Source organism: Littorina saxatilis, linkage group LG1 (assembly GCF_037325665.1).
Source record: "Littorina saxatilis isolate snail1 linkage group LG1, US_GU_Lsax_2.0, whole genome shotgun sequence".
Classification (NCBI taxonomy): Eukaryota; Metazoa; Mollusca; class Gastropoda; order Littorinimorpha; family Littorinidae; genus Littorina; species Littorina saxatilis.
The window spans coordinates 61,165,385-61,190,912 of record NC_090245.1 but is presented as its reverse complement, the minus strand read 5'-3'; the positions used below and the strand labels follow the sequence as shown (position 1 = coordinate 61,190,912).

Sequence of the window (25,528 nt, the reverse complement as noted above, 5' to 3'; positions counted from 1 at the left end):
TAGCAGCCCGTAATTGCCTTCTGATACGGTTTGCAGTGGAAGTTCGCACTGTCTGGGCCTGTCTTGTGATGAAACGATCTTCTCTTGCTGTGGTCTTCTTTCGTCTGCCTGGACGAGGCCTATCTTGAACTAGTCCAGTGGCCTGGAAGCGCTGTCGCAGTCTTGTGATGACGGAGGGGGAAACCAGAAGCCTTCTGGCAATCTCCCGTACGCCAACACCGTCTTGGAACCAGCCTATGGCTCTTCCTCTGTCCAGCAGGCTTAACTTCTGTCGTCCGACCATCGTGATGTTGTGCCCTGGTCCGCCCAGGCCCTGGCTTTTATTGAGTAACAAGTGACCAATGTTCACAGTCAAGGCATCAAGCTTCCACGTGCAGTGCATCATTTTGTCAGAAACACGCTATAGAAAAAATGGTGAGTCAGCATAAAACGGTAACATTTTCCAACTTTTCACCAATTTTCAACGCTCAGCCACTGACGCCCGAGTAGCACGTGCAGCACACCAAGCCTGTACAACAAAGGCAGGAGTCCACTCTAAAAGATCAGCGTTGTAGCTTGCAAAGTTTTGACAATAGCATCGATTTGCAAAAACACATGAAAATGAAGGGTGTTCCCTAACTTTTTGTGAGTAGTTTAGAAGCTTATAGTGTGGTGTTCCTGCATGACAGTACAACATATAAGGCGGTAACGGCTAAACAATTTGTCTCAATAAACCAAATATATTAATAACGTAATAAACGTTGCATAATGATTATAAAGAAATACAGTAAAAGGAAGGAAGGAGGGAAAGAAGATGAATAAAAAGAGGGATGGGAAGGAGATGTGCAGAAGTTAAAGTAGAGCTTTTAGAGCATTTATTCTGGTTTGCCCAAAGCGGCCTGAACGAGTGTACGGTGGAAAAAATGTTCCTGTTCAAATCTAAAGAATACTGTCTGTCTCCGTTTAAAAGGTGGGGGAGGTGAATTATGTGATTAGGGAGGGTATGTATAGTTTCTTGACGTGCTTCGCGATAATTTGGACAATCGAATATGAAGTGTTTTACGGATTCGGACGGGAATCTGCAGTCACAAGATGCATCTGTAGCAACGTGACGTCTCACTAGATCGTTATTGAGATCACTTATATATAACCTGAGCTTACAGTGAATTATTTGTGACATGCGATCTCCAGAATAAATAACACGGCGGACTTAAATCGTTTTTTGACAAAAAGTGCTTAAATTCACTTAGGGAGTCACTAAGTTTTATATACACTGCCCAAAAAAAGTTAAGGACCAAAAGCCATTTTTCGATCCCAACGTTGATTGTGCAAAAATCACACAAATCGGCGACAATGACCCACTACGCTTTGTGGTCGTCTTGACAGCTTCCCTGCCTTTGCTGTGACAGCAAAAACCGGTACTCAGACTTTGCCTGTATCTCTGTGCAGTCGAGCAAAGAATCCGCAATATTGCGAAAAACGCACGTGAAAGTAACCCTCCTGCAGAGCTCAGCACAGGTGATTTTGCCCCAATCAATCTTTTTCACGTGAACCATTGGTCCTCTGAGAGTGAACTGTCGTCAACAGAAATGCTTTATAAGCCTAGGCAAAATCACAGCAGGCCACCAAACAACCATGCCCCCAAGACTTCATCTGAACCTTGTCGACCGCGGACGAGCTCTAGCCTGGGTTCAAGAGGGTATCCGGCTCCAAGAGATTGCTGCAAGACTTGGCTGCTCCCATTCCATCATTGTGAGGCTGCGGCAGCGCTTTCTGGCCACTGGAAGTGTGGAAACCAGACCCCGGTCTGGGCGCCCTCGAAGCACCACACAACGTCAAGACCGCTACATCACACGCCAGGCGTTGCAGACCAGGACGACCACTGCCAGCACCGTCAGACGAAGGCTTGGGGTGGCAGCCAACACTGACATCAACGAGCAGACCGTCCGCAACCGCCTTCATGACCAGACGCTGCACGCAAGGCGTCAACTTGGCCGCATTTTACTGACGCCACGTCACATGATGGCAAGACTGGCCTGGTCCACCCGCCATTTGAGATGGAATCGACAGCAGTGGGCCCAGGTACTGTTTTCCGATGAATCTCGATTCAGTCTGGAGCATGATGATGGTAGGACCAGGGTCTGGAGGCGTCCAGGAGAACGCATGGTCCCTGCATGCGTGAGGGAGAGAAGAGCCTACCGGGGAGGGTCAGTGATGGTGTGGGCTGGGATCAGCGAGCACCACAGGACCCCACTGTACCATGTACGGGGCAACTTGAATGCCCTTGTCTACAGGGACCAGATCCTCAGGCCCCAAGTCCTGCCCATGCTGCGTCAGATTGGGCCCCATGCAGTGCTACATGACGATAATGCTCCCCCACATCGAGCACGGCTTGTGGACGCCTTCCTGCAGCAGGTACAGATCAACAGGATGGATTGGCCAGCCAACAGTCCCGACATGAACCCTATCGAGCATGCGTGGGACATGTTGGGCCGTCGTGTTCGCGAGAATCATGCTCCACCTGCAAACCTCCAACAGCTGCTCGTTCTTTTTCAGCAAGAGTGGCAGGCCATTCCCCAGGCTGATCTGGCAAACATTGTCCACTCAATGAGGGGTCGCTGCAACGAGTGCCGCCAGAATCGTGGGGGTTATACCCATTATTGAACTTTGGGAACCGGTGAAACATTGGAATTGACAATCTGCAAAGACTTGCGACTTTTGATTTTGACCCCCCCTTCACTTAAGAGACAGTAACTCAATTGTTTATAAATGGAATTCAATGCACTTTGGCATGATTGTTGTTGAATGATTTGACCACAACATATTACAAGTTCCATGTTTTTGGTTGATCGGTTTTTGCGCAATTTGTGTTTGGAGTTTTGGTCCTTGACTTATTTTGAGCAGTGTATATACAAAGCTGTTTAATGTAATTCTTTGTTCTGGACACATGCCCGACGAATGGTCTGTTGGACTTTTACGCCCCTTGTATAAGCAAAAGGGAGATGCTGAAGACCCAGCAAATTACAGAGGTATAACCCTGACGAGCTGCTTTGGAAAGTTATTTACCAGTGTTCTGAATAATAGGCTAACTGATTATTTTGATGAGTATTCAGTCATTGGTGAAGAACAAGCTGGTTTTCGAGCAGGTCATTCAACCCTCGACCACATTTTTACTTTACATAGTATTATTGATTACTTTCTATCAAAGAGAGTAACTCAATTGTTTATGAATGGAATTCAATGCACTTTGGCATGATTGTTGTTGAATGATTTGACCACAACATATTACAAGTTCCATGTTTTTGGTTGATCGGTTTTTGCGCAATTTGTGTTTGGAGTTTTGGTCCTTGACTTATTTTGAGCAGTGTAGTCTGGTAAAGAATTCCAGAGTTGTGTAGTAGATGGGAGAAATAAGTTTCTGTATAATTCAGTTTTAAACGATGGAACTTTCCTGTCGAGAGGTCTGCGCCGGTGATATGGGTTGTTAGTTGATATCAATGGTGGCAATATCGCATCTTGTGAAATGATATCAATTTATGACGTTTACGCCTCTCTAGTAATGAAATACAGCCTGACTCATCGTACAATTTTTGGTGGCTTGTGCCGCGGACTGCTCCAACAATGCCTCGAATTGCATCTAAGTGAATACTTTCGAGCTCGGTGGCTAACTTTTTAGGGCAGTTATCCCAGAGAACATCAGCATAATCAAAATGTGGCAATATGAAGGATTTGTACATTATTTCTAAAGCTTTTCTGCCCAGTCTATATTTATAAGATCGTAAGCAAGCTCCTAGTGTACGGCATTTTGCTATAACAGATTTAATATGTAACTCCCTGTCACAAGCAAGTGCTTGTTCCAAATTGTGTTTTAAGACTTTTCTCACGTACAATGTATGACGTCAAGTTGTGGTACTTGTGACGTCAATAATTGATGTTTACGTCAAGGCTTGGACAGTGGTTATTCGGTTCTAGGCTGTTTGCTCAAGATGACATGTCTGTCGCCTCTCGTCGGATCTCCAAGTTAAACCAGTGCGGCTGAAGGACGAGGGGTTGGGCAGACATGGGTCATTCAGACGTAATCCTTGGGCAACAATAGTCAACGATGAATCCGAATCAATTCATGGACCGATGGCGATGGGGTAAGATTGAAAGAGAGCAACAAAGTCGTGCGCTGTTGGGTGTTCGTCTTCTTTCTTACACATTGGTCACATCGATCATCTCTTTCTTTATGTCACGTTGTATTGTTATTTCGGTCTGTTCGCGATTAAGGTGAGCAGTTGCATGCGTTGCCATTACGCAGTTGTCATCGCGAGCGTAGTTGTCATGGTAGTGGAAGCCGTTGCAGAATCGGTTATTCAATATGGTTGTCACATTACTAGGATAGCGTTTTATTCATATGTATGTAGATGTTTCATAATGTCGACGTAAGATTTAAGTTGCAGTGGGGTTTTGAACAGTAGGCTTATGAAGGACAAGCCACGGGGCAAATTATTATAATTGTTGAATTGAGTATCACTAGTTAGCGTCGGCGGAGGCGCTGATTTATTCCCTTATCTGGTTCAATGTTTTTCAGACAGATTAACTGTCTGTGTTTGCCATTATTGATGTTTGGCGGGTGGTGTTGTAGGGTTCCAAGGGGTCAAGGTTGAGTTGTCCACAAACTTACATGAACGGGTTGAGGTTGCAATTGGGCTGTCCTTTAGCAAGCGGGTTGTTTCCTGTCCTGACAAAGTTTGTTATCGTGGACGTAAATTGCTATGGTTGCAGTTCGTCGCTTTGCTTCTACACCTCATGGGCACGTCTTTCCCAAGAGGATTCTTCGTTGATGTCCTAACATACCACTTCTCTGTGGATCCCATCACCATCATTTATTGATCGTCAAAAGTGTTTGCTGTCCATCGCCAATCATCCCAGGAAGAGGAAAAGATGTTCTTCAAGTTCAACCGAGTCCACTAATCTACTCAAGACGACTCGAATCAACATCATGAATTCTTAAACTCCTTATGGCTGGAGGTGGCGCTTCATAGAAGATAAGACACTTTAGACAGTCATCCATTGCATTGCTTTTTTCCCCATTCATTGAATGTTTATAAATGAAGAGTAAATGCGTGTATCTTTTTCCTTACATTTTTGTTTCACGTCGATGCCAAATGGGCTTTTCGACCTACCATGACTTGAATGAGCTTCTTTGTCAGTACACTTTTTAATTACTGATCGAAGGCCAAGGGAGTTTGACACTCCCACTTACCGTTATGCTGAATAATAATACCAAGATATTTATGACTTTCAGTTTCTTGTAAAATTGTGCCACCGAAGTTTAAAGGGATGTAATCTGGATTTCTTTTCCTGCTTATATTCAGAAGTTTTGTTTTACTTTGATTAAATTTAACTTTCCACTGTCTAGCAGGGCGTTCAGCGCATGCAGTGGCCAGCCACTGCATCTCACTGCATCTCTGATCTGGCACCAATAGAACATCTCTGGGACGTCCTGGGCCGACGCGTGAGAGACAACCACCCCGGAAATGTGGCTCAGCTTGGTGAGCTAGCTACTCTTGCAGGAATGGATAATAATCCCTCGGAGGACCCTGGGGACTTTGGTCGAGTCCATGAGGCGACGATGCATGGAGTGCCTTGCCTCAGACGGAGGTTGCACGTGGTACTGAACATATTGTGATGCCAGATGATTGAGCTGTGCCTTTTGAAAAGCGGGGTACCTCCCTTTGCCAGCAGATTTCACGTACAGTACCCGGCGAAAGAAACGCAACTCATTCGCGCCCACTGTTGCAAGTGATTTTTTGTCATTTTCAAATTGTCGTAAAATATGAACCACATAAGGTACGTAAAAAAGGAAGACCGATTCGTTGAGGATATTTTACTGGCTGTGCGATTAGTGCATATTATTTAATCGTTTTCTTTTTTTTTTTATCTTTTCATAAAGGGTATGGGTCAAGCGAGTCATGATTGTAGGCGAACATGTCACTTGGACAAGCTACTAAAATCGTAATAATGCATATTTTTTCACCAGGTAAAGACAGTTGTGGAGGAAATTAATCTCTTAACATGATCATTTAAATAGAATTATTTGCCAAAGTGTAACATAATTACAAAAATGAACATAAATCACTTAGACGTTATTAAAAAGGGCTGTTTGAAAAAGCTCAGGCAAACATGTCACTTCGGGCCGCTACAAAATTCGTAAAAATGCATATTTTTCAACCAGGTTAAGACAAATGTGCAGGAAATTCATTTCTCAACATGACCATTTCATTAGAACTATTCGCCAAAGCGTTACATTATTGCAGGTTGAGACAACGATCTTCAAAGTGACAGTGGGCGTCTATTTCAGCACTGCGAAGCGAACCTGCACATCTTAGGGACTTTCTTTGTTCGTTTGTCTGCTTATTTATGTGTGAGTACATGTGTATCGATGACGATGTGTCTGTGTGTGTGTATTTGTGTTCATAGTGTGTATGTATGTGTTAAGGGAGGGGGGACGTATGCGTTTGGCTTCATAGTACTTACTCAAGAATCACAACCCTAAGCCTCCCGTAAACCATAACAGATACTGTCAGGCACAGTACAAACACCTTTTCATTTAAACACTCACCGCTTGAGAACAATTTAGGTTTTATTTACTAGATCATTAAATGAGGGTGTATTTCCAAGCATATGGAAAACAGCACACATAACACCGATATTTAAAAAGGGGGATAAAGGAGACTGTTCAAATTATCGTCCCATCTCACTCTTAAGCTGCGTTGGTAAAGTTCTTGAAAAATGTGTTCAGAAACATGTGTTTGATTATTTTGTATCGAATAACATAATTACACCTTCCCAGTCTGGTTTTATTCCCGGTGACTCCACTGTGTACCAGTTAACATGCCTTTATAACGACTTTTGCAAGTCACTCGACGACAACATTACTGTCCAGGCAATCTTTTTCGACATTTCCAAAGCATTTGACAGAGTCTGGCACAAAGGTCTTCTGAGAAAGTTATTTGCACTAGGAATTCGAGGTCAGATGTTTAATTGGTTGCAACCCTTTTGAAATAGCAAATTTCAAAAGTACACGATGACACTCGAGTGGCAAAGAACATTCTCTGCAATTCCCGTCTCAGTCCGTGCAGCCGTTTCGGATCCTATCGTCATCATACAAAAATACACACAGACACACCGCTCGTGGTTACCAGCTTTAAAAGTTAGATTATGTAAGAACCATGTGAACCAGTGATTTTTTCTTTTGTAAATCAGCTTTATGAAAAGCTATATTTGAAAAACAAAACTAGAGATTTAAATTTTGACCAGTTTTTCCCCTTTCTGTAACCAGTGCTGAAGAACTCAAATGTATTGTAAAAACAAAAGTCCAAATGTACTTATTCTTCAAGGTTAAAAGGGAGGACAAAACTAACTGGCGTTTTTTTTTTTTTAATTGTAAATAAGTTGTGTTTGTTGATGTTTTTCAAAAAATCATTTTTCCATCAAAAATTGTGCATCTACATATTTATGCATATACATCAACTTGGCCAAAAAATTATTGCAACAAATTTTGCACCCAAATTAAAGCATTAATTCCCGTGTAATTTCATTAAAACTTGATATGCCAGTTCACTTGACTATCAGGATCACTTTTTGGATTAAAGATATCTTTTACAGGGATCACATGTCCGCCGCTCAAATAAAGGTACCCTCAAAATCGACCTAACAAAATGGGAAGAGCCCAATTAAAAAATCGATAAAAAATCACAATAGGCAAAACTTTGCAACATTTACATATGAGAAGAAAGTCAAATCAATTATCTACCCTGAAAAGGTTTGTTTGTTTAGCTAGCTTACGTATTTCGTGTGCTATGCTAGCTATTCCTACTGTAGTCCGGTGTGGAGAAGTTCTTACTAGCACCCTCGTGAGATATCTTTTTAATTGTCGTTTCTAGATGGTCAGCTATCTGGCCATCTCAAAATAATGTCCCTGGTACCCTCAATTTCGGGGCGCAACAGAGAGTTTACCCCTTACTCGCCCAGAGCCTCAACCGTTGAAGATAGAAGACAAGTATTGATTAAGAAAGATGCACAACATCAATGTGAACAATATTTGTTCTCATATTTGTAGAAAAATATTGATAACCTTGGAATAAATGGGCTATTTTAGATTTCTGACAAAAAAATCGCCAAAAACATGACAAATTGTCTTTTTTCTAGCCTAAACTATGAATGATTTAAAGAAAAGTATTGAAGACAAAAGATACAACAACATCTGCTCTCATTGTTGTACAAAATTGTTGATTGCTATTGCATTTTTGACTCACATGCGAAGCAAAAGTGAGTCTATGTACTCACCCGAGTCGTCCGTCCGTCCGTCCGTCCGTCCGTCCGTCCGTCCGTCCGGACGTCCGTCCGGAAAACTTTAACGTTGGATATTTCTTGGACGCTATTCAGTCTATCAGTACCAAATTTGGCAAGATGGTGTATGATGACAAGGCCCCAAAAAACATACATAGCATCTTGACCTTGCTTCAAGGTCAAGGTCGCAGGGGCCATAAATGTTGCCTAAAAAACAGCTATTTTTCACATTTTTCCCATTTTCTCTGAAGTTTTTGAGATTCAATACCTCACCTATATATGATATATAGGGCAAAGTAAGCCCCATCTTTTGATACCAGTTTTGTTTACCTTGCTTCAAGGTCAAGGTCACAGGAGCTCTTCAAAGTTGGATTGTATACATATTTTGAAGTGACCTTGACCCTGAACTATGGAAGATAACTGTTTCAAACTTAAAAATTATGTGGGGCACATGTTATGCTTTCATCATGAGACACATTTGGTCACATATGATCAAGGTCAAGGTCACTTTGACCCTTATGAAATGTGACCAAAATAAGGTAGTGAACCACTAAAAGTGACCATATCTCATGGTAGAAAGAGCCAATAAGCACCATTGTACTTCCTATGTCTTGAATTAACAGCTTTGTGTTGCATGACCTTGGATGACCTTGACCTTGGGTCAAGGTCACATGTATTTTGGTAGGAAAAATGTGTAAAGCAGTTCTTAGTGTATGATGTCATTGCTATGTAAGCATGTGAGTCGTATGGGCTTTGCCCTTCTTGTTTGTTGTTGTTGTGGATTTTATAAAGTGTACCGATTAAACGACAACGCGTTTCATTTGTCCTATTTTTGTTCATGGTGCGCCTAAACGGTTGAAAATTGAATAATAGTATGTGAACAGATAATGCGTACATTATCATTTTAAGCATCTTTTGTTATTACATAAACATCAAAATCGTGACAGGTCGTGGTATAAAAGTTACAATACATGAATTGATACACACAAAAAGTTACTTTTGACATCGCTAGGACAGTTCTGGGGCTTCCCTTCATCTCATCACATCCAGTCTCTGGCATCACTTAGCTTGAGCGTTGGAAAAAGGTATTTCCCGTTCTGCCTCCGACTTTTTTCTCTAGACTGAGGAGTGCTGCGTCATACTGTGCCTGGGTGTTGTTGTTCAAACCGGCAACTCATTCACTTCAATGTCGCTGTTTGGAATTAGTTTTACCCAAAGTTGTCTGACGTTAACAATAAAACTCCTTTTACCTATTCCCACAAAATAATGATAAATATGAGAGTCGTCGAGAAACACATTTTTAAGTCTTAGATGGGTGATGTATGTTTTTGCTCATTATGTTGACCTTAGCAATGTGCAAATGCATTTTCCGAAACCGCACATATGATTACTGCGGCTAGCTTCGACTTTTGATTTCACGTCGATAGCTTGCAAAGACCACTGTAGTCATCCACAAATACAGGATAATGATGTAAAGATATACAATATCAATATTAAATACTACGGTTTACTGTTTGGTGTATAGATAGGTACCAGCAACATGTTGGGGGTTAACCGTGCAATAGACTGGCATCTTATCCAGGGGAAAGGGAATTTTACTCTCTGCTCTTTAACGTTGTTGAAATCAGGATTAGCTCTGGTCTAATGGGGCTAGTGACTCCTACTCGTAGACAGAATGTAACCTTTGTATTCCATTGTCATCGTAATAAGAATTAAAATTTATTTATAATGAATGGTAATTTGAATGTTTACTATTTGTTGGTACTATGTTTTAAAAGGTCCTAAAGTACATATTCTTGAAAGTTGAAGGGGAGTTCAAAATTGATTGGCCTAGTCAGTTTTATCCGTTGGGTCATTCTGGGCCAGCTTATTTTGAACGGGAGTTTATCCCCAAACCAGTGGAGATACATAGATGCATACATATATGCATAAATTTCGCTTTCAAAGGTCCTAATGTACCAATGTACCTAGAAGTGTGAAGGGGGGGGGGGGTCAAAATTAACTAGGTGGGGTCAAAATAGGCGAGCCCAGAATGACCTCCCGGTCAAAACTGACTATGTGTCAAAATGGCCTGTTACACCGCCACAGTCTTAAAGATCGTGGAAGCTATTATGAACACTGCCTCTTACTTGCCAAGGACTTGACAAGTGATAAAATCATCCATTCATGCGGACACAAACAACCATAACCCCCACCACTTCAACAACATCAACACCACCACCACCAATAACAATAACAACAACACCACTCCCACCACCACCAACAACAGCCTCGCTACTTCCTGCGCAGAGTAGGATTGTTTTTGCTGAATGAATTTTGCAGGCTGAAATAGGTGTCACCTACAATAAAAATGAACATAAAATCGTCACTGTAAGACCGAGGTTTTGGGGTTTGGGGTTTGTGTTCATATAAAATGATACTCTTATGACATATAAAAGCCTGTACAGATCTGTGATGCCGTGCTTCATTGGCTTATACGAAAGGGCTGATATCGTTAAGTGACCTGAAGACATTGAAGAATAAATAAACAATTATAAGAATCATAATGATAAAAGTGATATTAAAAATGATAATTTTTCTGAAGACTCCAACTAAACTGCAGCTAACACATTCACATAAGTGATAACATTCACTAGTTTGTTTTCCATGTGTGTGAGTGTGTGTTAACCCGCAAGTTCACATGCGCATAGATGTGCAATTTAGTGTGAATCTTTGCATTCGTAGTGAGTATGTATGAGGGCACTTGAAAACGTATGTGTCTTCGAATAGAACAAGATTACATGATGTTATATGTGACCAAGGTATTTAAATAGAACGCATCTAGGAGACCATCTTCTTCTTCTTCTTCGTTCGTGGGCTGAAACTCCCACGTACACTCGTGTTTTTTGCACGAGTGGAATTTTACGTGTATGACCGTTTTTTACCCCGCCATTCAGGCAGCCATACGCCGTTTTAGGAGGAAGCATGCTGGGTATTTTCGTGTTTCTATAACCCACCGAACTCTGACATGGATTACAGGATCTTTTTCGTGCGCACTTGGTCTTGTGCTTGCGTGTACGGACACAATACAATACAATACAATACAATAACTTTATTAATCTCTAAAAGAGAAATTACATTGCCGAGGAGAGTCTGCACACAAAGTCGACTCTGAGAAATAAATCTCTCGCCGAACGTGGGGACGAACTCACGCTGACAGCGGCCAACTGGATACAAATCCAGCGCGCTACCGACTGAGCTACATCCCCGCCCGGAGACCATCTAAGGTGGATAAAAAAAAAATGTAATGAGAGTCCTTTTTTTTTTAGTCCTCCTTAGTACATTTTTTGTTTTAGGCTGGCAAGAGCATATTACAAATATTTTTGTGAGAATCAGTGAAAGCTCACAGAGCACGGCAGTTAGTTAATCGTTTTTGTTGAGCCATTTTTCACCGATTAATTAAGAAGTCTTGTTTAAAACAAAGTCAGTCGTTACAGCTCTTAGTCTATAGAACAGACTTTCGTTCAAACTTGTTATAATTATTGCTGTATTTTTACATATAAACTCGGAGGCAAAAGAAACGCAAATAAAGGATGCGTTAATCAAACCTTTATGGACTTGAAATAAAAAGAAAATAATGATACTAGCATGTTCTGCACGTGTTGTTTTAGCGGTCTTATCTTGTCAGAACCGTGTTTGCCGTTATCTGGGTCACACGTGAGGTCTTGTTGACGGGGATCCCAAACCGTCATGGGGACCACTTTCAGCACATGCACAATGTGGAAAAGCAGCTTTTCGTGTTCAGAATGTTCAGGCAAGCTGTACCGTACTCACAAAACTGTTACAACATTCATTTCTGCGACACAGGCGCGATGCCGAGACTATCACCAGATCAGCGCCAACAGGCGATCGGGAGACTTGATGCCAGACAATCAGTTCAGCAAGTTGCTAGGGCATTTGGAGTAAATGTCACCACGATTTATCGCCTGCAGCAACGTTTTCATGCCACTAACAGTACCTGCGACTTACCAGGACGTGGCAGACCCCGGGTAACAACAGCCCGACAAGATCACCATCTTGTCCATCAACACCAGCGAGATGCATTCGAAACTGCCGCCAACACAGCCCGTAACACATTTGGGGTGCATGGACAACCCTTCAGTGCCAGAACTCTACGCCGACGCCTTGGTGGGCAGAACCTGGTAATCGGCGTCCTGCTCGACGTCCTGTCTTGACAGCTCAGCATCGCCTGGATCGTCTAGTCTGGGCCCAGCAGCATGCCCACTGGCGCCATCGGGACTGGCGGAGGGTTCTTTTTTTCGGACGAGAAGCGTTTTTGCCTGGAACCTTGCGATGGGCGTGTCCGGATCTGGCGAAGACCTGGACAGCGGTTTGCTAACAATAACATCCTGCAGCATGATCGATGGGGAGGTGCCAGCGTCATGATATGGGGCGCCATTGGTGTCAATTAGCGAGTGGGACCTGTCGTCTTTCAGAACGTCGGCCAAGGTCGTGGGAATGGTGTCAATGCAGACCGCTACATCAATCAAGTCCTGCGTCCCTATGTGGTTCCATTTGTCCAGAGGTACCGGAACTGCCTGTTCCAGCAAGACAATGCCCGTCCCCATACTGCACGTGCTACCGAGGACAGGTTGCGTCACAACAGCGTGAACATTCTGCCTCATCCTGCTCGATCTCCGGATCTCAACCCAATCGAACACTTTTGGGACATCATGCAAAGAAGAATTAATGCCCTTGCCCGGAGACACTGCACAGCAGCAGAACTGCGTGCTGCCGTGACCCAGGTGTGGGCTCAGGTCCCTCAGCAGCAAATTAATCACCTCGTCCTCTCCATGTACCGGAGGTGCGCCCCAGTCATCAACGCCCAAGGAGGAGCAACACGCTATTGACTTTCAACATTCTTCAAACAGTGTTCAGTGGAACATGGCACGTCATGCTCTCATCCCAATACACTTTTCCGTATGGTTTTTGTATCGGTCAATTCGTTTCCTTGTTATTGTTAACCCGAAATAATTAATTCGACATTAAAATACATGGGTAACCCATCTTCACTGCAGCATTTGCGTTTCTTTTGCCTCTGAGTTTAGATTGCGCTGCTTACTGGTAAGCTAGTTCCATGTTGAATTTGTTTGACAAATCCTACATGTAATGCAGAGGAGAAATAATGTTACACATTTTTACCAACATCACCAGATGCATGAGTGGAAGCAATTCTTCTTCAATCCTATCCAATGGGAACTTGTTTCTTTTAATCGTGCATTGACTTTTGAGATCTTGCATATACGGTATTGTCCAAAATCCATACTTTTCAGCTTGCAGTTATCTAACAAAAATATTTGTTTTAAACTTCCTGACAGGTGGCTGCATTGCAGAAAAATTTATAAGTTACCACAAACAATGTGAAACAACTGACAATGAGCTAAATATATGTAACATTTGTGACCAAAATAAATATTACACAGGTCTCGACAGTCTCTTAATGTTCTCTAGGTGAACGATGACTTTCAATTTTTGTATTGACACATTTTACTGAAAAATCTGTAAAAAAAAAAAAATTTACGACTGAACACGCACACGCATTCACTCTTTTGTTGTTTTATTCAACTGCCTAATGATATGGTTTTTATTCTGCCTTCTGAAACATTGCTTTAAGAAGGTGTTCATTTTATACATTACTTATTTGTCTCCTATCCGAAACTTCAATCATCAAGGTTACATAAAGGGTGTGCACTTGCTGAAGTTATGGTACCCCATAGAAGGTTAAATGTCCAAAGGCTTCTTAATGCAAAAAAAGTGGAAAATTTGGGGGTAGTGTTGTCGGTGAATTAATTTCGTAACCAATACCAGTGTGAACATATGCAACATTAATTCAGCAAAGAATTCATCGTGCACAGAACGGACTATGCCTGTGGGTTCACAGTAAGCGTTCAAGTGGAAAAATGCTCTCATTCCATGAATATGCTCTTTATGCATTATACCAATTAATGGTTAAATAAAACATTGTTAAAAAAATGGGAGTTGCAATATAAATGCTCGGACTAATGACACAACGACATACACTAAGGGCAGTTAACAACAGTTAAGGGCACTGGCACACTCATTCTGACGCACAGCCATTTAATGTACTAGATTCTGGCAAAACTACAGTGAACAGAAACCACCTGGCAATGTTCGGGGCGCAAAGCTTGTGCATGGTAGTTCAAACAACTGTGACATGACTTAGGTAAAACGAATTGGCTGTTACAGTCATCATATTCCTGAAACTCTGCGATAGGACACGCACAAGCATCAGAAATAAACAATCTTGTTCGCAATAAAGAGAAAGTGATTGGGGATGGAAAGTCCTAAACTGATCTCAACTGAATCACATGATAGATGAGCGATCAGGACTTTGCCAACCGCCAAATCAATTTGTATTTTTTCCCAGTCTCTGTTACTTTTGTCATTTGGAGGAGACTCCAAACATTTTGGTTCTCAAACAAGACCTTCAAAAACCTTGTTGCGTCTCAGCTTCGCAAAAAAAGATTGTCTTACATGTAGCAGTTTCTTCATTCTTACTGCACAGGTCCACTAACCCTGAGAGTTGCTTTCACGTCGGAAACACGTCCTTCCAGCTACACAAGTTATATTACTCACAGGTACAATTTTCCTTTCACAGGTTCTACTTGCTGGTGTTTTTTCCAACACTGAAACTGATACATGGCTCACCTCAGGCACATGAAAAATGTATTTATATTCTTCGGCAACACACACAAAGCAGGCTCCTCCGATTTTTTTTAGAAGAAATGCTGCCCTTAGTTGTCATGAAAGTCACGCTCAGTAAGTTATGTGATATTTTTTTTCTGATCAAAGCAATACATGTGCAGTTGTCTGCACTTGTTCAGTAGATATTCACGAGGAAGGGAGAAGCAGATGCATGGCTGCTGATCCTCCCACTTAGTACAAGTCAACTTCACTTCTCCTTCTGTCTCTTACTTAGCCCTCCAACACAAGGAAGCAGCTGGGGGTGCTTCGTGCAGATGTCTTTGGACCATAAACTGCAGTATCCACGTGACCCTGTCTGCTTCAAAGTTCAATAAGTTCATAAGCGCTTCAGATTTTGTCTTCATTGCAACTCAAAGGCTCACTGCCATGTTGTCATGTAAGAATAAGCTAAGAGAAATGTTGAATTCACTCACCCACTCAATCTATTTGTCGCACAAAAGTCAAATGGCAAACATTATTTGCATACCTTTTGTGTTAGTTTATTCGAAAGGATGATTGAACACCTATGTTTTTTATGTACACTGTGCACTTTTACTATCTAAAACTGTGCATCATCATCTAGTCATACAAAGTTTTAAAACAAATCATGCAACTCATACAACTCGACAAGTCGAAGGCAGCGGACAAAATGTAACAGTTCTGTTGGAACATCCTGCAAGGCTCACAAACCTTTTTGGTTTGATTTTCTTGGCTAAAGAGTTCACCTGACTCGCATTCCCACCACGCATGCACATGTTCCGTTGAAAAATGAAGCAAGGAGTTAGTAACGGCTTTCATTCTTCGACAGTGTGATACAAAATCGGTGAATCTCTGAGCTCAAAATGGCGCGCACACACAGAAACAAACACCCGCAATTTTACGAATGCTAGTGGACCTGAGTGACACAGTACGAAAACACAACGATGAAAATCATGTGCGCTTGTGAAGACACTCGACGACCTTGACTTGAATTCTCTGTGGAATTCCTACTGGTTGCTGAGGTCCCTGCAAACATACCAACAACAAAAAATCGTATTGCAAAATCTTCATATTCGCTGCACACACACATGCATTGCTAAGAAATAAACAACCTGTAGATCTTTTGACAATCCTTCACTGTATGACAGTATTCGTATTTTTACAAGAACGAGACATGAGTTGTAGTTTTTCTAGTATTGTTACCAAAGGAAAACAAGTCGCGTAAAGCGAAATTATCTGTCGAAGTCACAAAATGAATATTATTATTATATGAAGTCTTATATCGCGCGCGTATCTCCAGACTCAAGGCGCAGGGATCTATTTATGCTGTGTGAGATGGAATTTTTTACACAATACATCACCCATTCACATCGACCAGCAGATCGCAGCCATTTCAGCGCATATCCTACGCACAAGCATTTTTTTCACCAAGACAACATAGCTTTGTCAAAACCGCTGACACGTTCACGTGCAAAGCATGCTGAAAGTGACAAGCCAGAAAAGCGCAGTAGCGACTGCATTTCAACCTGCTTTTTAACTTTCTACGCTTGTTTGTAATTCAAATATAACATTCATATGTTTTTAAAGGCACTCTCAACTTCCCGTAAACCATCCGTTTCTGGTCACAGACACTGTCAGGCTTTTTACACACAGTACAAACACCCTTTCGTTTAAACACTCACCGCTTGAGAACATCCTAGGTGCCCTCCGTAAAGAGCGAGCATTTTTCAAAGAATTTATTTTTGCGTGGCCACAATCGGACGCCTCGTTTTGGTGCTAGAACTAACTTTAAGTATAAATAATAAATTTGACAGCTTGTAACACAAACATTCTTAAATTTTAAAAGAATTCTTTTTTCATCAAGGCAAGATCAGTACAACTCGAAGATTTTAAAACTTTAAAAAAGGGAGCCCGGAAGCCATTCACGCAAAGTCGTGTTTCTCAAGCAGACGAACTTTCTGCATGTCGCTGCTTTCTTTGAAGTCTACTGCGGCCGATAAGTTCGTGTAACTCGCAGTCGTTTGTTGCATTTTAGATTCAGAGGTACACAATTACGTGCTATTGCAGATACAGCGAGACGTATAGAAATCACAAACTGACGACGAAATTGTAAAAAAGAAGGGGTAAAACCACGAAATCTGGGGTGCGTTGCATAGGCAGAGCGCCACAGAACGTTTGCGAACGTTTTCTAGGCAACGCATAGTTTTGTTGTGGCGCTCGCGAGCGTTAGCAAGCGCTCGGTACGAGTACCATTGTCTGGGGTCACCGAAGCGTAACAATGGCGACCGCTCGCCGAGAATGGTCTAGGCAACGGGCGTTTGCGGGGAGCATTCTGTAACGTACCTGAGAGGTGGCACGCCAGAAACTATTGCACTGTACTGAGCTTGTTGGTTGACTCTCTCTCTGTCTCTTTCTCTCTATCGCAGTCTCTCTCTGTGTCTTGCTTGCTCTCTCTCTCTCTCTTTCTCTGAATCTCTCTCTCTCTCTCTCAGTCCCTCTGTGCCTGTCTCTCGGTCTACGTCTCTGTCTCTCTCTTTTTCATTCTTTCTTTCTCCCTTCCCTCTCCCTTTGTCTTTCTCTTTCTTTCTATCTCTCTCTAAATCTGTCTGTCTCTCTTTGTGTCCGTATGAAAGCCTCTCTCTCTTATCTTTTTTGCTCTCTTTCTATCTCTCTCCCTTTCGCTCTCTCTTCCCCTCCTCATCTCTTTTTCTCTCTCTCTCTCTCTCTCTCTCTCTGTGTGTGTGTGTGTGTGTGTGTGTGTGTATGTGTGTGTGTGTGTGTGTGTGTGTGTGTGTGTGTGTGTGTGTGTGTGTGTAAAGTACCTGTGTGTATGTGTGTGTGTGTTTGTGTGTGTGTATAAGGTTGTGCGTGTGTATGTACGCGCGTGTGTGTGGGTGTGTGTGCGTCTGGGTGTGTGTGTGTGTGTGTCTGTGTATGTGTCTGGGTTTATCTAAAGGCATGTTTGTGTGTGTGTGTGTGTGTGTGCGTGTGTGTGTGTGTGTGTGTGTGTTTGTTTATGTGTGTTTGTGTGTGTGGGTGTGGGTGTGTGTGTGTGCACTTGTGCATATATGCGTGTGCATGCTAATGTGTGTGAGTAAGTGCGCGCGTGTGCATGTGTGTGTGTGTATTTATATGTGTGTATGTGTTTGTAAGTGTGTGTACGTGTGTGTGAGTGTGTGTGTCTGTGTGTATTTGTATGCGCGCGCACACGCGTTTGATTGTGTGAGTATGTATGTGTGTGTGTGCGTGTGTGTGGTGTGTGTGTGTTCGTGTTAGCTTGAGTGCGTGTGTGTGTTGTGTGTGTGTGTGTGCGTGTGTGTGTGCGTGTGTGTGTGGGTGCTTGCGTTAGTGTGTGTGTGTGTGTGTGTGTGTGTGTGTTAAGGGTGGTGTGTGTGTGAATGTATATGTTCGTGTGCGTGGATGTGTGTGTGTGGGGGGGGCTGTGTGAGGTTGTGTGTGTGTGTGTGTGTGTGATTGTGTGTGTGTGTGTGTGTTTGTGTGGTGTGTGTGTGTTCGTGTTAGCTTGTTTGAGTGCGTGTGTGTGTTGTGTGTGTGTGTGTGTGTGTGTGTGTGTGTGTGTGTGTGTGTGTGTGTGTGTGGGTGCTTGCGTTAGTGTGTGTGTGTGTGTGTGTTAAGGGTGGTGTGTGTGAATGTATATGTTCGTGTGCGTGGATGTGTGTGTGTGTGTGTGTGTGGGGGGGCTGTGTGAGGTTGTGTGTGTGTGTGTGTGTGTGTGTGTTTCTCGGTGAATGTATGTGCATGTTTGTGTTATGGTGTGTGTGTATGTTTTGCTTTTTCACGAGATCGAACTTATGATTGAAAAGGCTGACGACCACACACAATCACAGAGAGAAGAATGCGTGCAGAAAGTGACTCATATGCATGCATGGACTCGGCCGTCAGCGAAGAGATGGGTCCATTTACTTGAAAGTGGGTTGAGAGGGTAGAATTGAGTTCGCTGCGAACAGTTCGCCGCGAACATAGCGTTGCGTACCACATGAAAACTTTTTGTCTCTTCGCGAACAAAACGTCCGCTCGATCTATGCAACGCACCCCTGGTGTGGTTTACGCAAGCTAAACAGCCATTAAAACGAACTGTGTCATTTAATGCTGTTAAACGCTATTGCAAGTGTGTTCCATTAGGTTAGAACTGCTTTTTTCGTGAGAAGGTTTAAATCGTTTTGTAAACCGTTTGAGGCAGACTGTGCCTTTAATATAGACATAACCAAGCTAAGAGAATACCTCGCGGAAAATCGGAAGTCCCCAAAACAGGGAGACAAAATAACACGCCTTTACCTTGTGCAGTTAGGCAGTTCGAACGTGTCTTTTGTGCTTTTTTGGGGGCATGTCTGTAGAACAGTTCATGTAAACTTGGCCAAAAAATTATTGCAACAAATTTCAAACCCAAATTAAAGCGTTAGTCCCCGTGTCATTTCATTAAAACTTTATATGCCAGTTGAGGCCGTTTACTTAACTTTCAGGATCACCTTTTGGATTAAATATGTCTTTAACAGGAATCACGTGACCGCCGCTCAAGTAAGGGTACCCTCAAAATCGATCAGACAAAAACGGAAGGGCCGAATGAAATATCAACAAAACATCATAATGGGCAAAACTTTGCAACTTTGACATACGAGAAGAAAGTCAAACCAATTATCTACCCTGAACAGATTGTTTAGTTTTGCTACCTTCCGTTTTTCGTGTGCTATGCTATTCCTACTGCTGCAGGTGTCGATCGCAAGAGCGGTCAAAAACGGGACTTTGTTTTTTAGGGGTATCATGACAAAAAAGGCTGAACTTTAGCAATGACTCGGTGGATTGTTTTTGAACCTTCCAGAATATTTTACCAACGTACTAGAGATATTTCGGGCGAAATTATGGACCATTACAGTTATTTGTTAAAATGTTATGCACTTTTTGGAAAGAAGTTTTTAAACTCGTCAAAAAATGTCATGACTTTGCATGTCTTTAGAAAAATGAATGAAACACACACTGCGAAAGTTTTATGTGCGTATCAGCACTGACGCAAATTTGCTAGGCCCGTAAACACGCTTGATATTTAAGCGATTGTTCTGGTGCCACAGCGATGCCCAGCCAAGCGTGACCGTAGCAAAGAGGCACGCAGCGATAACAAATGTCAGCGCGAACGTTCCATTTTTGGCTCACGTAAGTGTAGCCTATGCGATGCTAACCTTTGTCTGTCTGTGCGTGCGTGCGTATGTATGTCTGTGGTAGAAACTTTAACATTTGACTGAACACCGAAATACTAATTTTACCTGGTTATTATTCAAGCAACAGCTTCAAAGTATTGAAGCAATGATCAACATTTCGGCGTTTTGTCAAGAGGATGTGATTTCCTTTGATACTGATAGTGAAAGATCATAGAGACGTGTCAGCTGCGGTTGGAAGGTTTTAATCCCTTAGCCCTTTAACCAATGGAATGGCTTATTATCTTAGAATGTTGTGTTACTATTGGTTACTAAGATGTTGATTGGATGTATGTGACTAGCTAAAGTTAAATTATGTATGTACATGTTAGAGTGTGGAAGAGAACTTTGAGAGACACAGAGGAGAGAGGACAGGACGTGTGTTGTTGTGAGATCCACTAACTGAGAAGATGTAGTCAACTTTGTATTGTGGCTTCTTGTGCCACCCGGCTTCGGTCGGGCAGGCGAAGAGGAGGAGGGAATATCAATAGACACAAAAATAAAGTTTGCCATGCCAGTATTGTGCTGTTGTCACAATGTCATCTGGGGTGCGTTGCATAGGCAGAACACCACAGAACGTTAGCAAACGTTTTCTATGCAACGCATAGTTTTGTTGTGGAGCTCGCGAACGTAAGCAATGTACCAATGTCTGGGGTCACTGAAGCGTAACTATAGCGACCGCTCGCCGAGAAAGGTCTAGGCAACGGGGGTTTGTTTGGAGCGTTCTGTAACGTGCCTGAGAGGTGAAACACCTGGGGTGCGTTGCATAGGCAGTTTGCGAACGTTTTCTAGGCAACGCATAGTTTTGTTGTGGCGCTCGCGAGCGTTAGCAAGCGCTCGGTACGAGTACCATTGTCTGGGGTCACTGAAGCGTAACAATGGCGACCGCTCGCCGAGAATGGTCTAGACAACGGGTGTTTGCGGGGAGCATTCTGTAACGTACCTGAGAGGTGGCACGCCAGAAACTATTGCACTGTACTAAGCTTGCCAGTTGACTCTCTCTCTGTCTCTTTCTCTCTATCGCAGTCTCTCTCTCTGTCTTGCTTGCTCTCTCTCTCTCTTTCTCTGTCTCTCTCTCTGTCTGTCTGTCTCTCTCAGTCCCTCTGTGCCTGTCTCTCTGTCTACGTCTCTGTCTCTGTCTCTCTCTAGAGCGCTAAAAACAATTTCATTCGCTTTATTCACCCTCTCTGGATAAGTTGCTCATGTCAAAACAGTTGCAGAAACACAAACCTCAAAACCGTCAGGCTTTTTCGCTTTTTTTCACTTTTGGCAGCGTTCACTCTAAATTTGCCGCCTAAAACGGACTCGTTTCTGTCCACAGCCAAAGCTTTTATAACACAACAATGGCTATATATGACAGCTAAGACAGTATTTGTTACATTTTAGCAGTGTGTACCCCGAGTTTCTACTGCAAACAAAAAATAATAGCAAAACCTCAAAGTATGTGTGAGTCCCCTAATATGGACCACCTCCAACAAATCGAAGAAAATAAAAACTAAAGGCAATTTTAATTAATTCATTTAGAAGCTTGCTGAAAATTATCTATAACTAGCCCTCAAGATTTCAAAAAAATATAACAAATAGTCTTTTTTTTGTGAAAGTTGATAATTTCACTTATTTTCACTCTGTTTTTGATAAGCTTCTTTAGTTTCCTGGTGTGCTTCAAATAATACTCTCATCAACCCGAAACAGCTAAATCTAAAGCATATTTGAATTAGTCTGACTTGCACACTAAGTTGTATCATGTTATTTTGAAGTATAGGGGGCTTTTTACAGTGATTCGTGAAGGCCGCTTCACTGGTCCATATTGGGCGCCCAGGCTCCTAATATGGACCTTTTGTGATTTGTTGTGTATTTAATTTTTGCTGAAGGTCTATCAAAGCTATTTCACTCTAATTAGGCCTAACGGTTAAACTAAGAGAGAAGGACTACCAACCACAAAATGAAACTTCTTCGCAAGAAAACAAGCAAGTTATCAGCAATAAACAAAAAGTGGTCCATATTAGGGGCCCTTCCCCTACAAAGCGACTGTTCGCATGATCGCCCCTAATATGCATGCATGGACTCGGCCGTCAGCGAAGAGATGGGTCCATTTACTTGAAAGTGGGTAGAGAGGGTAGAATTGAGTTCGCTGCGAACAGTTCGCCGCGAACATAGCGTTGCTTACAACTAGGTACTCAAAAGTGATTTTTCAAACTCCAGAGTTAAAGGTTATAACTCCCATGGTCTTGTAGATCTTTTTATTCTGAGCACAGTGATGTAAATTTGCATTCTGTAGGTGAATTAGTTTAGTAGTTATGTACATTTGAAAAGTGCACTTTTAGGCCTTTTAAACTCACTTTTTTCAAGAATAAGAAATCGTCAACTTTGGAACCTCACTGTGAAACCAAAACAAGAAATATGAAGCTAATTTTGAACAGATTACCTCTCCATATCTAAGACTTTTAGCTCAATTTTTTTCTCCAAAATTTACGGGTAAGAAATAATTGAATTGAAGAACCCAAACTTGGGAAAATCGTTCATTTTTACCGTTTAAACACTTCTAATCTTTAAAAGGATATATTTCAGCTTCTAACTGTCCGACCAACATGAACTTTACATCAAAATGATCAGCATCGACAGATCTGTAAACACATGTACACAGACAAAGAAATAAAACAGGTTTGAAAATTTTCATTTTTTAAGGCTTTTTTAAAATTTTTAAAATTTTCATCTGGAGCTGGAAGATTAGTGCCGCCCAGATGAGCCTTGAGGCTGGCTGTCAGGTCCTCAATGCTACCAGTGAGTCGAAGGCAGCCCTTCTGATTCAATACTGTTTTCTGGTATCGAATTTGTCCTTCAATGCGTTCAAGAGGGTTGATTTCTTTTCTCTTCTCAGTCGTATCACCAGAGCATCAACATCTTCTGCAATGACACAGGGGCCACCAACAGCCGTCAGCTTTCTTATTAGCTCGGTTTTGGTTGCTGCCTGTCTGGCCTCCTTTGCCGCCTTTTTTGCCTTGTTTTCCAGGAGCCTCTACCTCAGTCGCAGCAACACCGCTTTCTCTTGTTGGCGGTTGTGGTGTCGCAAAGACTTCCCTTTCCTTCGAGCGAAGGCAAGAAGATGGCTAATTGACTGGGTCTCCAGTTTCTTCTTCAACCACAGTGTTGTCCTGTTGTGGCTCAGCATATTTGTTGACGACCTCTGGTGGACAGATGCATAGCGCCGCTTGTTAATGTCATAGCCCAGGTCACCGAAAATGTTTTCACCGAGCAGATTTGTCAGTGGGCAGTGGTTGAGGACATCTGGGAAGGGAACTGGTTGTCCACCATACACACCATCTTCCAGAAAGTCATTCAACTGCCTGCGCAATACACTGCACATGTCTGGCATCAGCTGCCGTAGAGTACACTGGACTGCTTCGATGTGCTGACTGGCAAAGTTGTAGATACTGTCCTTCAGGGCTGCTTTGTCTCCTTGCAGTTCAAATTCCCCATCAATGCCCAGAAAGGGAGGGTCCAGGAGAGTGCTGGAATCTGCCGTCCAACTGAAATAATGCATCAATAAAATACTTACAAAAATTCAGCAATTAATACAATATATATTGCTCGTGCTATCACAGAATTCTTTCCTTACATTTCTTTGTTCTTGAATATAAAGTTCAGCTAGAGTTGCAAATTACTCTGGTATACGCAGATATTTTTGAATTCATTCGTACAAAATTAACCCTTGAAGTGTCAGAGAAAAATGTAAGTTTGTTAATATGAAAAGAAAACAGTAAAAAGCTGAAGAATAGGCTGGATATTCTGCAACTTGCTTGTCCATCCTGTGGATCATGAGCTGGATATACTTGTGGAACTCTGTGTACTTGACTTCACTTCCCCCTCTCTTACTCCCTCCCTCCTCTCTCTCTCCCTCCCTCCATCCCACTATCTCTTTCCCTCCCTCCCTCCCTCCCCTCTCTCTCTCCCTAACTCCATCCCTCCCACACTTCCTCTCCCCCCTCTTCTTCCTCCCTCACTATCTCCCTCCCTCCCCTTCTCTCACTCCCTCCCTCCTCTCTCTCTCCCTCCATCCCACTATTTCTTTCCATCCCTCCCTCTTCCTCCCCATTTATCTCTCCCTCCATAGCTCTCCCCCCCTTACCCTCCCTCTCTTTCTCCCTCTCTCCACCCCTCTTTCCATCTCTCTATCTCCCTCCCTCCCTTTATTTCTCTCACTCCCTCCATCCTACTCCCTCCACCCCCCCCCCCCCCCGCCCCTGCTGTGTCTCCTCTCTCTCATTCTCTCCTCTCTCTCTCACTCTCTCTCACTCCCTGTCTAGTCTCTCCCACCCACCCCCCCTCTCTCTCTCTCTCTCTCTCTCTCTCTCTCTCTCTCTCTCCATCTTGTGCAAATTCGTAGTGTTATTTTCACTGTTTTGTCATTTCTCTTGACAACACTTCTTCTTCCAAATATTCTGATAAAACCAAGTAAGTCCGCTTGCTTAGATCTGCGCATTTTTTGTTAGATCTGATATTGGGGGGTAAAGTGGTAAAACCAAGTAAGTCCACAATTTGCCCAACAAAACCAAAACCATCCATCAGATTATTATGAAAATCGGGTTTTAAACGTAAATATATGCTATTTATCTTATTATCTCGGTGGTTTGATCTAGATAATCATCACTTTTGATACATTTTATCAAACAGTAAAAGTCGTTTTTCTCGGAAGTAGCGTCAGTGGACTTACTCGGTTTCAGCACACGGCAGAGTAGGCTACAGACAGACAGATCTAGATCTAGCGTCTCCCACTCTTGCACTGTGTCTATGCTTACTGTGTGTGTGCGTGTGTATGTGTGACGGAGTGATTGAGTTTGTGTTACTGTTTGTCGATTTCTTACGGGAGCCTTGAAGGCTTCGCCTCTTGTTAGTGATAACTGATGTAATGGTATCGTTTCTTTATAAGGAAGCCAAAGGCAATTCTCAACTGTAACCCGAAATACCGGAGAACGTTGCAGCATGCAAAGCACACCTTGAAACGACATCGAGCAGACGACACAAAACCGCTGATTTTGCCACGGGTCACGTGACCTCGCTTTTTCCATTATTTTCCACTTATATTTAGGTGCTACAACCACAAAACCTTCAGAAACCACGAATATAAAAGCCCAGTCAAAGTTGCCCATTCAACAATCCTTCCTTTGAAACGTACATTTAATTAAATCTGTTGAGAACCACAGCTACCATTTTACACACATGAACACCATCAATGGACGACCGATCTCTGCACATGCGATCGGCATTACTCGCATGTATCCGCA

General features: G+C 42.6%; 3 protein-coding genes across 3 annotated transcripts in view; 2 read left to right on the top strand and 1 right to left on the bottom strand.

Moving 5' to 3' along the window:
• The window catches only part of LOC138975731 (uncharacterized), a 12,546-nt gene extending 6,136 nt beyond the window's left edge, over positions 1-6,410 (top strand). The window contains exon 3 of the mRNA XM_070348484.1: positions 4,747-6,410. Coding sequence (XP_070204585.1) covers positions 4,747-4,854 — 108 coding nt within the window. The 3' untranslated portion in view covers positions 4,855-6,410. The remainder of the gene's footprint in view (positions 1-4,746) is intronic.
• The window catches only part of LOC138975798 (uncharacterized), a 270,784-nt gene that overhangs the window by 143,937 nt on the left and 101,319 nt on the right, over positions 1-25,528 (top strand). The window lies entirely within an intron of this gene.
• Positions 13,900-25,528, bottom strand: part of LOC138975780 (lachesin-like) — a 271,419-nt gene continuing 259,790 nt past the window's right edge. The window contains exon 8 of the mRNA XM_070348534.1: positions 13,900-16,065. Coding sequence (XP_070204635.1) covers positions 15,947-16,065 — 119 coding nt within the window. The 3' untranslated portion in view covers positions 13,900-15,946. The remainder of the gene's footprint in view (positions 16,066-25,528) is intronic.